General features: G+C 44.3%; 1 protein-coding gene across 1 annotated transcript in view; it reads left to right on the top strand.

The window, feature by feature from the left end:
* LRRC56 (leucine rich repeat containing 56) overlaps nucleotides 1-12,845 on the top strand; it is a 53,039-nt gene extending 40,194 nt beyond the window's left edge. The window contains exons 6-13 of the mRNA XM_009889389.1: nucleotides 2,326-2,503; nucleotides 5,001-5,201; nucleotides 6,686-6,750; nucleotides 7,899-8,029; nucleotides 8,779-8,845; nucleotides 8,894-8,954; nucleotides 11,527-11,893; nucleotides 12,653-12,845. Of these exons, the coding sequence (XP_009887691.1) occupies nucleotides 2,326-2,503; nucleotides 5,001-5,201; nucleotides 6,686-6,750; nucleotides 7,899-8,029; nucleotides 8,779-8,845; nucleotides 8,894-8,954; nucleotides 11,527-11,893; nucleotides 12,653-12,845 (1,263 nt within the window). The remainder of the gene's footprint in view (nucleotides 1-2,325; nucleotides 2,504-5,000; nucleotides 5,202-6,685; nucleotides 6,751-7,898; nucleotides 8,030-8,778; nucleotides 8,846-8,893; nucleotides 8,955-11,526; nucleotides 11,894-12,652) is intronic.
* The last annotated feature ends 510 nt before the right edge of the window (nucleotides 12,846-13,355 follow it).

The raw sequence follows: 13,355 nt of genomic DNA, 5'->3' as shown, positions 1-13,355 counted from the left end.
TTCCTGCTCAACGAAAGTGGTATTTTTGGAGGATGTAGTTTTCACTTGGCATCATCATTCCTTAAATGTATTTGTAATGGAGAAATGTCAGATTGCCCTTGGCTTGTTTAGCTGAGGAAATCAGTCCTTGGCATGCTGCTGCGTGTCGTCACATAGTGGGAGTTCAAAGAGGAGTGGTATGTAGCGGTGTGCCCTACTGCCTTCACACTGAATGGCTGTCTTTACTCCTGTGCAAGTAGTTGCATTCACATGCCAGCCTAAATTCGTTGAGGGACTCTGCACAATGGTATGTTTTACACCGAGCTGTAGCAGAGGCAGACTGCAAGTTCACTGTAGTCTCCCACCCAACCTCCGTGTTGGGAAGCTGCTTAGCCCTGGGGTGGTTACAAAGCTGGCCCTGCCCTTGGCTGCTGAGAGATTCTCTGTGAGCTTTGTCACTTTCTTGGTTTCAACCAATGTTGTTTGCATTTCTTCAGGGTGTAGAAAAGCCACCTGAAATATAGAGAATAATAGATGTGGGCTTATTTTGGTGTGCCCTAGATGGCCAGATCTAATTCCTCAAGCTCCTTCTTGTAGTTTGGCCCTTGCTGCAGCTCTGTAAAAGCTCTCCTATTTATTTACTTTTAATCTACAGAATGGTCCATCTAAATTTACTGCTCTTTCTTCAGATGGCCTGTTTGCTCTCTGTAATTTGATTTTCAGATGAGGTCATCTTCCCCTGTTATCTAAACCAAGAGCAACAACCTGATGATAAATTCTGCAGCCTCTGTTGCAGTAATGTAACATGAGCGTAACATGATGCTTCTGTCCAACAGGACATGGCTGGAAATTGGTTGAAGCCCAGGCACGGTTCAGAGTACACGTGGTACGGGGTAGCATGGCAATTGGTTGACTCATTTTCTAAATTAAGATTAAAGGCTTAGTTAGAGAAATTTAATGTCTGTCTCTTAACAACAACATAAGCTTTATTTGGTGAGTTCCCTCTGCCAGCCTTGGTACTGCATCATGCAGAGGGAGGAAGCATACAGCCAGCCAGGTCCCACAAAAAGATTTCTGTTTGTGACAACTCCGTGTTGAATGAGGACTTGGCTTTGTGTGGTTTTCTAATATTGCATGCAATGTCTTGAAAAGCATAACATTTAGCTGGACGAAGCAATTGATTTGTAGGTAGCTGTCCATTCATATTCTGCCACTATCAGTGCATTTTTGCTTTATACTTTCTTTAAGTAGAACAGATCGCCATCACAGTTTACTGCCTTTTGTAATCTGAAAATATTTTAGCCAAAAATATTCCCATTGCAAAGCAGCATAACCCAGTCAGCCCTGAGGTATTGCTAAGTTTTACCAAAGGTGCCGCGTGAAAGTGTCTTTCTACTGCTGGAATCCACCAAAACATCTCAATTCGCAGTGTGCTCTGAGCCCAGTTTTAACTGTTCTTGATTGGACTTGCTGCTCAGATGTCCCCAGGTATTGGCTTGTGCTCGTGAATCATTTTATAACATGTCAGCTCCACCCATGCATGCAGAAGGGGGCTGCACCCGTACTTTCCCCCATGGCGGTCACACTGAGTTCACGTGCATTGGGAGCAATTGCGGGTTTATTTCAGCACACAGAAAAGAAACCCAAGTGCAGTCCATTTTAGCCTTCTGTGCACCTGCTGTTGGCATGTGACCTCTTGAAGATGAAAACATAGTTTGAAGTAAGCCATCACTTCTAACAGTGTGTAAAATCACACCCCAAACCCCTGAAGACTGCCCCAGAAGATCAGTGCGGTTCATTCACTGTAGCTGGTTTACGGGTGTGCCTGAAAACACAATCCATGGAAATGCTCTTTCTTTTTCCATGAGCAGGTGTAGCAACACTCGTAACATGTTTTCAAGTCTTCCTGTCATCTTAGTGTTGATGCAACAACCAGACAATCGCAAAAGTGGAGAGAGGGGCTGGCTGAATGCTGAGGGTCCACAGGCTTTCCCTGGGCGTCAGTGGCCTTCTACACTTTTGTACGTTATACATAATATGACAAAGACAAATGCCAGAGTCATCAGTGGGTAAACAGTAAAGGAGCCTTTGGGTGGGGGGCATGTATTTGCACTGCTCAGGACATGTTCACGATCAATTCAAGTAGAAATTGTGTGAGAAGAAAGGACAGTGAAATGAAACTCTGGGCTGTACTTATTTCCGTTGAATGAGGTGAATAGGTTTACCTCGTAGAAGGGATTTCAAGTTATATGGCAATCATAGAAATTGAATACTGCTGTGCTGCTGGTGGAAGTCCACAGTCTGTTAAATAAACTGTTCAAGTGACCACTTTCTCAATTTTTCCAGGAACCAGATTATAATTACAGAGCTGAAGTAAAAAAACTCATTCCCCACTTGGAGTATTTGGATGAAATACCAGCAAGCCAGACAGCTCTCCTTCCTTCCAAGAAGATGCATGAGGATTGGCTAATCATCAAGGAATCCATCAAGGAAGGTGGTTTAGCTAGAGACATTTCATGGTTAGGTAAGTCAGGTTTCCTATCAGGGTTAATTTTTCAGGTTATGGTGTGTGAAAAAGAAAGAGGAAGAGCAACCAGGCCTCTACAAAGCCAGCGTTTAATTGTAGCGAAAGGATGAAGGATGTTGTCATCTTCGCTTGGGAAGTGAGGAAGCTGGAATTGAGCACCTGTCATGGTTTAGCCTCAGCCGGCAACAAAGCACCACACGGCTGTTCACTCAGCCCCCCACAGCTGTGGGGGAGAATCGGAAGAAAAAGGCAAAACTCATGGGTTGAGATAAAAGCAATTTAACAGAACAGCAAAGGAAAGAGGAAAACAACAGCAATAACACTTATAGAGGAATGTACAAACATGATTACTGTACCACTGGTCACTGACTGAACCCAGGAAGCCCCCAGCCCACCTCCCAAGCTTCAATTCCTGCCCCCTCCCATGGCCAGCTCCCTGCTATAGACAGGGCATGGCTCACATGGTATGGAATACCTGTGTCCTCTGCCAGATCCTTGGCAGAGGACCTATTAACCCTATCCCCACAGGAACCAGGACAGCACTGTGCAGATTCAAATGAAAGCTGTCCTAAGCTGGGCATCAAGATCAGAAAAATACAGGTTACTTCTAGAGTATCAAGCAAATCCAGTAGTAGCTGGGAGTTTGTACTTAGCGTTCATTCTTCATGACGGAAAGAAGTGAAGCTTTAAAAGGAATGTTTCAATAACAGATGTTCACAGCCCTTTCCACGGTAGCAGTCAATCCCATGTAGCATGGATGTAGCAGGATTTCCTACTCCGATTTAATAATAGAAAAGGCAATTTGGTCACCACTTCTCAATGGTAGCAACATCCTAGCAACTGAGATTGTATAGTCTTGTAAGAGATCTGTTCCATTTTCTTTGGCTCTGTGACTAAACCCCTTACATTCATTAGTAGAGAGTAAATGGTTTGAAAGTAAATCTGTTGTCCCCTCTCCTGTAGCCTTGGTTATAGTTCAAATGTCCATGCTTTTATGTATCATGCTACATGCACTTTACCATGTACCATTAAATATTACAAAGTATTTCCTATAACTGCTCCTATTGCTTCCCATTAGTGTGGGCAATGCAGTTGGCTTCCCAGGCACCCCAGTTGTGGTTTGCCTGCCAGCTGTACTCCATTAAAAATTTAGTTTGTTTTGGAATAGCTACATACACTTGTCATTTATTCAATCCCTGTGGGTCCAAATCATTAGTTGTAATAGTAGTTATGGTAGGGAAAAAATCCATTAAAATCTGATCCCTTAGTGATCCTGCTTTGGCAACATCAGCTATGGTTCAGAAAACTAGTTAACACAGTGAACTGACAGAAACAGTAGGGACGGAGCACAAAATTGGGAATTTGTATTGTTTCCTGGTGTAACCAGACTTATATTCTTGCATTTGGCTCTAAACTGATGAGCTCATATAGTCAGGTTCAGACATCTGCATTTTTTTTCTTTCCTATAGCAATGTTGACTGAAGTACTTTTCATGTACTGTGTATTTCATGGGTTTGTATTAACAACTATGGCCAAAATATTTTAAAGGTCCCTAACACTCAGGTCTTAAGGAAATGGCCATATTATTACAGAGCTGATTGCTCCACTGTGGAGCTGGTAGATGCTCAACACTTTACAAAGCACGCTATTTATCTAGGTACTGAAATGAAATTTGCTCTCCTATGAGTTGTTGACTGCACATGCTGCTCTTACAGCTGTGCTGTGCTCCCAGGACAGACGGCAGTTGGGCACGTGAGAGGACAAGGCTCTGTCTGCCTTCGCTAGCTTTTATATAATCCACCCTGCCCTGTAGTATTACAAAAACCCAGTTTTTGCCTTTCTTTCTGTGGTAGAGAAGTATCTATCTCTGAGGCAATACTGGAAAAATCTGTCACTGCCATTCCCAGATTTCCATAGCTCCTGATATGTGATTTGCCCTGATTGACTAGTAGCTCTGGTAAGGTGGCTGTCACCATCTGCATTGTGCCTGGGCATTTAAGCAATATATTTTAAGACTGGGGGCTTGCGCTGTACCTGTGGAAAGCCTGCAGTGGTTCCCCCGCAGGCAGATGGGCAGCTTGCTCTTACCCTAAGCATGCAGGCAGGGGAAGTAGCAGAGCCTTGGACACATCCAGGCTCACTCATGGGGCAGTCATAGGTGGATGGCGAGCACAGAGTGGTTCCTGACCTCATATTCAACCAGCAGCCAGTCTCTGGTGTCCAGGAGCAGGAGGTAGGTGGGAAGGGACTTTGGTTTGTCAAAGATTCTGCCATCAGCAGAGGACAGCTACAGGGGACTGCATGCAGCACCAGGAAACCCTCTATCTCCAGTCTTGACTCATACCAGCATGTTTCTTGTAGCTGCAATGACATATTTTTCTGTCCCTTACAGCTCTAGGTGTGCAGCAGCAGTCACCATATTTACAATTTACAGTGATGGTGTGGTTTGAAGATTTGCATGACTGTGCTTACACTGGCAAAACCTCTCTCTTAGATCCATATCTTGGGGCAGTAGCAAGGCAGACTGGATGCAGCCCAAGACCCCCGACAACTACCAGACCTGGAACTGCACAGTGGTCTGCTAATGCAGGGAGATCTAGCAGTGCCTGCCTCTTGTATGGCGGCTGTCCTCTTCCAAATCCCGCTGTTTCTAAAAAGCTGTTCACAGTAGATGACTCCAGTGATTTGACACATGGTAATGTATGTTTTTTAATCCTGTTCTTTCCCACACCTCCACCTCCTTCTGAATGTTACTATTACTGATAAAAGCCTGGGTGCTTTGAATACCACCCACCTGTGCTGCTACTAGATCAGGTTCAGCATATGTTTTCTTCCATGGGACTCACCTGCTCTAGCGTGGGCTTTCCTTTGTTTCTCTCTGCAGCAGAAGGTGCAAGTCATCTGGGCTTCCCCTTCCTCAGCCCCTTACCCCCATGCATTATGTGCTGTTGTCCCTCTTGACAGCCCCATACTCCAATGGTGCTCCCTTGCTGAAGTTGCCTTTCACACCTCATCAAAAGCTGTCCTGCTCAGTCCTTTAAATTACACATCAGCCTAGCTGGGGTTAACTTAAGTCACATCTGGGCACATCTTGTTGAGTCATAGGAATGTGGTCCAAGGGAGTCCCCTAGAAAGGTGTGGTGATGCACATTCACTCCCCATTGGATCATGTGCTCAAACTATGTGTACTGCAGTCTCCTACTGCAGCAGCAGCACTGCTGTTGATGAGCACTTTCGTTTGGGTATCCAAGGGTGGGTTCCTTGGCAAGAGTCACTTCCTTGACTCCACGTACCTGATCTACAGGCTAGCCTAAAACACAGGTGTACCACTGCCCTTCATGCCCTGGCCACCAGGAAGTACTGCCAAGTTAGCAGCTCCTCGGGACAACTGGATGAAAAGGGAGTTAACTTCTGGTACAATATTTGGCACTTCCCAAGACATCCTTCCCTGGATCCTGGAAAGGCCTTGATGGTGCAACTCCACTGGCCCATAGAGTGCAGGTTAGATAGGAAGATCGTGTTTGTTTTCCTAGCATTGTGAGCTGCTTCTCCTCTCAGGTGCCAGTCCCATCTCAGTTCCTTGCTGGAGGTAGGACTCAGGATGATGAATTAGATGCAATGTGAACAGCTGAGTGCACATTCAGAAAAGTACATGGAAACTGAGTACAGCTCACCAGGGAATGAGACCGTAATTTCACGTGCACTTTTAAGTAGCTAGCACTACTGATAAGAGACAGTTTCACCCAATGTTCACTGCTTCTTCCTGCCCCTTTGCTGCCTGTTGTCTTGTTTTGGCAAGAGCATCTGCGTAGTCACATGGGAAACCTGATTCTGATTGAGATCCAGCTGAAAAGTAACCCAGCAAAACAAACAAACAAAAACCCTGAAAGCATATTTAGTTTTAATCTGGATCTGTTCCCTGATCTGACTCACCATGTCGCCACACAAATGATTGCACCAGCATAGTGGAGGAGGCAGAGCAGGAGCAGGAGAAAGGTTCTGGTAGAAACAGAGAAACTACCTCAGCAGCAGTGCCAGGCCATGCCAGGTGACACAGTGAACCTGCGCCATGAAGTACTGCATATTCCTGTCTATGCAGAATGATGCTGACTGATGTAAAAGACAGCACCATTTGTTAAACGCTAGAGTAAAATACTTTCTTTTTACCTTTTTTCTTAGGACTCAGTCAAGTTATATGTGGGAACCCTACCAAGGCCCTGCATGCAAGGAGGCAAAAGCTGGGTGTATGTTTTCCTTGTATATTTCATATTCCTGCCTGGTGACCCCCATAAATCCTGGGATAAACTGAATTCCCACTGTGGCTTGTGGCAGCTCACTCTCTTCTGTAACCCAAAAGCCCCCCAACAGGCAATTGGTCTTGAAGAGGATGGAGAGTCTCTTGCCCTGATGTTACAAAGATGCCCATGCGCTAGCAGCAATTAACCATCAGCTGTAAATGAACATGTGAAAATCACGTATCAACTGCTGACGGCACATTTCCTATCATCCTGCCCGAGCAAAGCGCAGGGCAGGATTGCAAAATTTGACGGTATTTCTACAACAGCTATTAAGCAAAAGATTTTTTTCAGCAGTGCTTCTTTGATGTTGGCATAAATAGTCAGATCACTATTGCTGCAAGGTCGTTCCTATTGACTAAACAAACACAAAGCCAACCTTTGTTCTTCTTGGCAGTGGGGTGGTACCCCAGTCCTGCAGGTCACCCTGCTTGTTTTGGCAGTGACTTAGTGAGAGGATACCCATCTGTGTAAAGAGGTGCAGTCTGGCTCGTCATGGTTAGCTTTTGTGGGCCCTGAGGTTGAATACAGCACGGATGCACGTGCATATGTTTAAACAGGCTGTGCTAAATCAGGGAAACAGCATGCACAGGACACCTGCATCACTGCGCTGTCGGCAGCGCACTTAATGCTGACAACAGATGTTAAAGAACCACTGGAAAATATGTGTCCCTCCCTTGTCTCTCTGCTGCCACTGCCTGAGCACTGGGAAGCTTTTCTGAAACAAATCTGAAAATTTGGGTGAATTACTGTGTGTTGTAAACTAGGATGTGGAAGGGGACGGTGGTCATATGCCGAATGATGCAGTTTCTGCGGTACTGGTCTTAATATGCTTATTGGTATAGGTGCTACAGGCTTATATGCCAGTGAGATATAAATTAACATTTTTGTTACTGCCACCTGGGTTCCTCAAGCTGTAACAGTGCACGTGACTGAGGTGCGGGGCTTCTTAAAACTGAAGAGCAAGAAGGTGGTGAGGAGTGATCTGAAAACTCAACAGTAACAGTGGACTTTGATGCCTTCTAAAATCCACAATCTAGAAATGGAGCTGGGGAGAGCTCTTGAGGTTATCAAGATAATTTCTGTCATTTTTGCAGGCACCTGCAGTGAGCCCTTTGAAACTGTGCAGTCTGAGGACAGAAAACCTTTACGCCTCTGGAAGAGGAGGAGATCTGCACCAGGAAGATATGTTCTCTGAACTAAGAGTATGGAGAGAGCAGCACAAGCGGTGAGACCACGGGAGAAATCTTGTACAATAAAACAAGGCATTCTTTTTCTGCTTCAATAATAAAATAAACTCTTTGGCCACCTGGTGGCGGTTTCAGGGGATAGTCTTGGCCTCCTGCATTCCTGTCCCTGTGGTGGCAATTAGTCCTCCCCGCTGGAGCATCTGCGGGGTGGCTAGGGAGAAGAAACGTGGGGGAAGCTTTGATGTCTCTCTAGAGCAGGCTGAAGACCGGCATAGGCAGAGTGGGCTCGCTTGCTTAGCGAGAGCAAGGAAATGACTTTTCATAACTGGTAAGACATTCTTGGCTCTGACAGTGTCTATCTTCAGACAGTAAAAGAAGTGAAAGTGGATGAGGTTTTCTGCAAGCATCACATTAGCCTAAACAAATGAAAGGCTGAAAGGAAAATAATGTCATACTGAGATTCCCCCATTTCATAGACAGATAATGGTGGTTTTGGAAGTAAAAATGGCTTTGTTTCTCTGAGCTTACTTCACTGTCTGGTATGTTACATCTGTCCCATTTTGCTTTGTTAGCTTTAGGACACTTTCAGATAATCAGACACAGGCAGATTAGACAGCTGATCCATTTAGAATGATTTTCTATACCTCCAGGAAAGTGGGAAATCATAGTGGGTGACTAAATCCACTGCCTGAGTGTTTGCCTGTGTGGCCATGTAAAGCTGCACTTGGCTAGCTGCATATTCACAACTCCAAGGCTAACTAAAGGTGTGATACTTGATGTTGTCCAGGTGCCAGCAAACAGGTCAGCAAGAAAAAGCCGCCCAAGCACTGAAGGTATCTCTTAGCGATGAGGAAGTGGGTGAAGACTGCAGCCTGACTGACAACTTTGAAGATGAGTTGAAGGAGACCTGTGATGAGGACCTCATTGAAAGGATTTCACTTGATTCTTCTTGCCACTCCTCTCTCTCTCAGTCTTCCTCAGGTACTGGACCTAAACCTCTGGGGAAGGGTTAGCATCGGGGAAGTGGCACATGCTACTAACCGTTTGTAGATAGGTGTATTAGTAACTGCGGTGTTTTATGAGCTCTGGCTTCTGTGCTCTAGAGCAGCAATTTGGAAATATCATTGCAGAGCCAGACTCTATGTAATCCATTCCCGTTTTTAAGCAGGACATGGTGGCCAGCTGTGTTGACCATCAGTTGATGTATTTCATCATGGATCTGTAGAATTAAGAGAAACAAAGCTGATCTTACACCAGCTTAGCATCAGGTCTAGAGGAAGGACATGCCACTGTCTTTTACCTTGTGTCACTCATTTATGGCAATGCCAGATGAGTCTAAAATACTGTTGTTCTGTTGTGGTCTAAGCTGAATTGACCACTGGGGACATGGGGCACCCCAGACCTCAAACCAGGACACATTCCAACTGAGCTATATTTTACCCCAGTCGGCACTGATGGAAATAATGGCTGAGCTAATGATTAAGGTTTAACTGGGCAACTGGGAATTCTGGAAAGGTATGCAACCAAAGGGATGCATTCAGTAAAGAGTTCAAAAATGAAACATGCTCTTCTACTCAGGAACAAAGCAAAGGCCTCTCTGGAATTGCATTTACATGAATGAAAGCAGAATCCCCACTCTTCACTACTTGTTGGATATCATATTTAAGAATATTAGAAACATTAATAATGGTTATTCCAAATACATATCAGGTAGAATAGCTTACAAAATTACAACTTTAATCTATTTCTATTGTTAATAATCACTTTTTTTTGCCTCAATAAATATTAGCATGAGTTTTCATTTTACATTTCTTTCAAGGGAAAAATGCATCTATTAAAATTTGGAAAAATAAAATATATTTTGGAAAAAAAACAGAAATATCATTAAACTATTTAAAGTGTCTCTGTGTTAACAGTAATATAAGCAATATCCCCTTAACAAGAACAGAAGCTGTTTGGAAAAATCTAAAGGAATGGCCTATTGTCCAGTGACCATAGAAGTCTTAGATTATGATCTCATTGTCTCGTTAGAATAAATCTGATTTTTTTTTAGATTTAATATTATTTCTTTAGATTGGGTATTTTTTATTATGCCGATTTGTAGATTCAGTAGACAATGCCCCAAACATCTCACAGTGTACCAGAGTCATGCCCTATAGGACTATGACAGTGAGTGGTTTAGGATAGATCTACTCATCTTGTAAACAAATCTTCTAGGATTTGGTTACAAGATTGATGGAGTGGTTTGAAATCTAGTATTACGTAAGGGGGAGGGGAGGGAGCAGATGACCCAGGTCCCAAATCACAAGCAGCTGGCCATAAAAACCAAGATGCAAATAATCATAAACACAGTAGCCTTTGCTGGCTGTCACTAGTAGACATACGTGTTTTGCAGAGCAAATGCCTGATAAAAATTTACCAACTGATAGACTTCATTCAGCAAGGCAGTTAAAAATACACTTGATCTTTGTGACTTGAGACTGTGTCAAGATTTGGAGAGGTATTTAAATGCCTCAGCACTTAATTTCAGACATGTGTCCTACCCAATATGATTTTTCTCACAGAAGAACTTGTCGCTGGAAACAATCCTTCTAAACAGGAAAGGACAAGTCATCTGAGCAAAACTGCTCTTATGTAAAAGTGTTTGCAGCATCAGATCCATATAATCTGCACTCTTTGGAAGTTGTTGAGTGTTATTTTGGGCTCCTGAGTCAGGCAAACCAGTCTTTCAGAGTGTCTTTACTTAAAATCAAATAAAAAACTCTATGAAATCGAGACATTTTAAAAGCATATAGTATGATGGAAAATGTTCAGTGAAAATTTTATATCAGCTTTATGTAGTTACCTAATGAGTACAATACATCCCCATCAGTTAGGAGCTATAAAGCCGAACTTTCTGGGCCTGGGTTTTGGTGACACATTCTTTAGATTGTGTTCCTACCCTGGATCCTGCACATCAGGCACTTAGATACAGTTGGTTCTTTTAATAGACAAAAGCAATTGGATCCCTGCTATGTATAGAATAGTTTTAAGCATATATTCATGCACTAAGTCAGCAACAAGATTTTTCCTTCCATAATTTGAAGGCTAATATCAAGATCTTATTCTTACACCTCTGCCTCTGATTAAAAAAAAGTGGGTCCACTCATCTGTGATTATTTCTGTGCCTTGAATTTGAGATCACTGAATGGGGTCCTCAGGTATTTAAAACAAACCAGTGCAAACACTGGCCGGGAATGATACAGGTATGATCCTGCCTGAGAACGAGAGCATCGGTGAGCTGGTCTGTCCCTCTTGTGCTATGCACAGCTCATGAGCAGTTCCAGTGCTTGGCACATCACCAGCTGTACTGACAGGGAGGCTGCTGAGTAACCCAAACCTCCAACTATCAGAAGAAGCAATTCACCAAGGCCAGCATCGCTGTGTGTCCTGGGACACATCTGTCCACCCAGCATTCTCCGAAACTTTTCATTTACTGGGTCGGTCATTTAGGATTAAGATGAACTGGTAAATCACTGCACTTCCCTCCCTGTTTCAGGTTCATCACAGGCTCAGGGTGCAGGGTTTACCAACCTGAACCATTGTCTAATTCCATCCCCTCCAAAAAGCCCTTCACCTGCATCTGTAATGGGTGTTGCAGCAAGACCCAGGAAAATGAGAAACTACAGGGTAAGATGCCTAAAAATACCCAGCCAAGAGGAGGACAGGCAGTGGACACAGCAATGCCACTCAAGGATTCATCAAGAAACTTCAGCCCAGCCTCTGCACAAAGAACTTGCTCTCCAGAGCCAGCACAGCGTGCCAACTGCCTCTGGATGCCGAGGGAAGCGCCAGCCTGCTTGGAGCATCAGTCGGCAAAGTCCTGTTTCAGGACCAGCAACTGTTGGTTCAACAAGCATCAGGTATACATGCTGCCAGCAGCACTGCCTGCAGCATGGTTGGGGAAAACAGAAGGGCCTTCACAGCAGGAAATCGCAGACTTCTGTCTTGTCTCTGGAGTCTCCTGCCTGTTCTGTAAAAAGGACTCCTTTTATTTGGGCTGACATTTACCTTTGTCCATCTAAGGCTAAATGAAACATTTTCTCATGTTCCTTATAGCTTGAGTGTTTGAAATTTTGTATTTTCTTGAATAATAGTCCAGAATTTTCCTGTGTTTGTACTGCTGCATTCTCATGTTCTCCACACAAGGCTGATGCCCATGTCTGTTGGAGAGCTCTTGTAGTGGCACTCGTTCAAGACTCTCCATGGGTAAACCCCAGGACAAGTTCTTGGCATCCCACTTCATTTTTTTTTCCCCTTGAAAATGTTAGCAAGAGCTTTGGAAAATAAAGAAGGCATTTATGAGAAGTGTCCCATTCACCAACATGTGGTTATTTCTGAATCCACTTACTGTAAGATTAGCATCGTGTTGCTTCTTTGAGGAAATAAAACTGAGGAATTGTGACATGACACCTTTATTTTGAAGTTAACGTGGTCATTATAGAGCAGCATAGGCAGAGAGCGCATGCCTTGTGCGGGAAACTGGTGTGCCTTGTGTTGGTCCCAGGCCTCGCAGCTTTTGGTTCAGTTTTCAGAGCTGGAGACAGCAGAGATGGTGGAGAGAATGCAGATATACAGACCCAGAGTGCAATTTCACCTCAGTGTTTCTCTCTTTTCTTCAGGCCCATCATGGATGAGAGCACTCCTGAAGAGATCAACCACCACAAGCCAGCTGTCTACTCATCCTCAAAAGCCTCGGAGAGGTTTGGGCTGATGAACACTGCCCGGCCCCTGACTGCCAGGGCCATGCTGCAGTCATTGTCAGACAGACCCACTGCCTCAGCAACATCTCAGAACAAAAGTCCCTGGTCCTAGAAGATACCCAGGTGGCAGCATGTGTTGGAGCCATGTACACCACACAGTCTTGAAGGATCGATGCTATCTTTCAGCTTCTTCTGCAAGCTAAGTGTGGAGCTGTGCAAATAGAGCAGTTCAAACAAATGACATGATTTGCCTCAATTAAGTCTACAGCTGGTCCAGAAATGCTTTCTTTAAAAAGCACCTGCTGATCAACAGAAGAGCTAATGAACCTCTTATTACAGAAAAACGTGGTTATTTTTGCAGCCTTCATGCACTAAAACAGAACGAATTCTAACGTATTTCCTCTCATGCACACCATGCCCTGCTCTGTGAGTCAGGCAGGGACACTGAACCAAGCAGAGCATGGAGCCTGCAGTTTATGGAGTGGGCTGGAGGAGGTGAGGGACACAGGGCATTCCATCTCACGCTCAGCTGCCTGACCTAGCAGCAACCCCACAATGTATCTTTTGCAGTCCTGGATGTTTAACTTGCAAGGGACAAAGCAAGGGCTTGAGAGGAAGCGTT

This window comes from Charadrius vociferus, unplaced genomic scaffold, assembly GCF_000708025.1.
Source record: "Charadrius vociferus isolate BGI_N301 unplaced genomic scaffold, ASM70802v2 scaffold467, whole genome shotgun sequence".
NCBI lineage: Eukaryota > Metazoa > Chordata > Aves > Charadriiformes > Charadriidae > Charadrius > Charadrius vociferus.
Note: the sequence above shows the minus strand (reverse complement) of the source record. Positions and strands in the feature narration are given on the sequence as shown.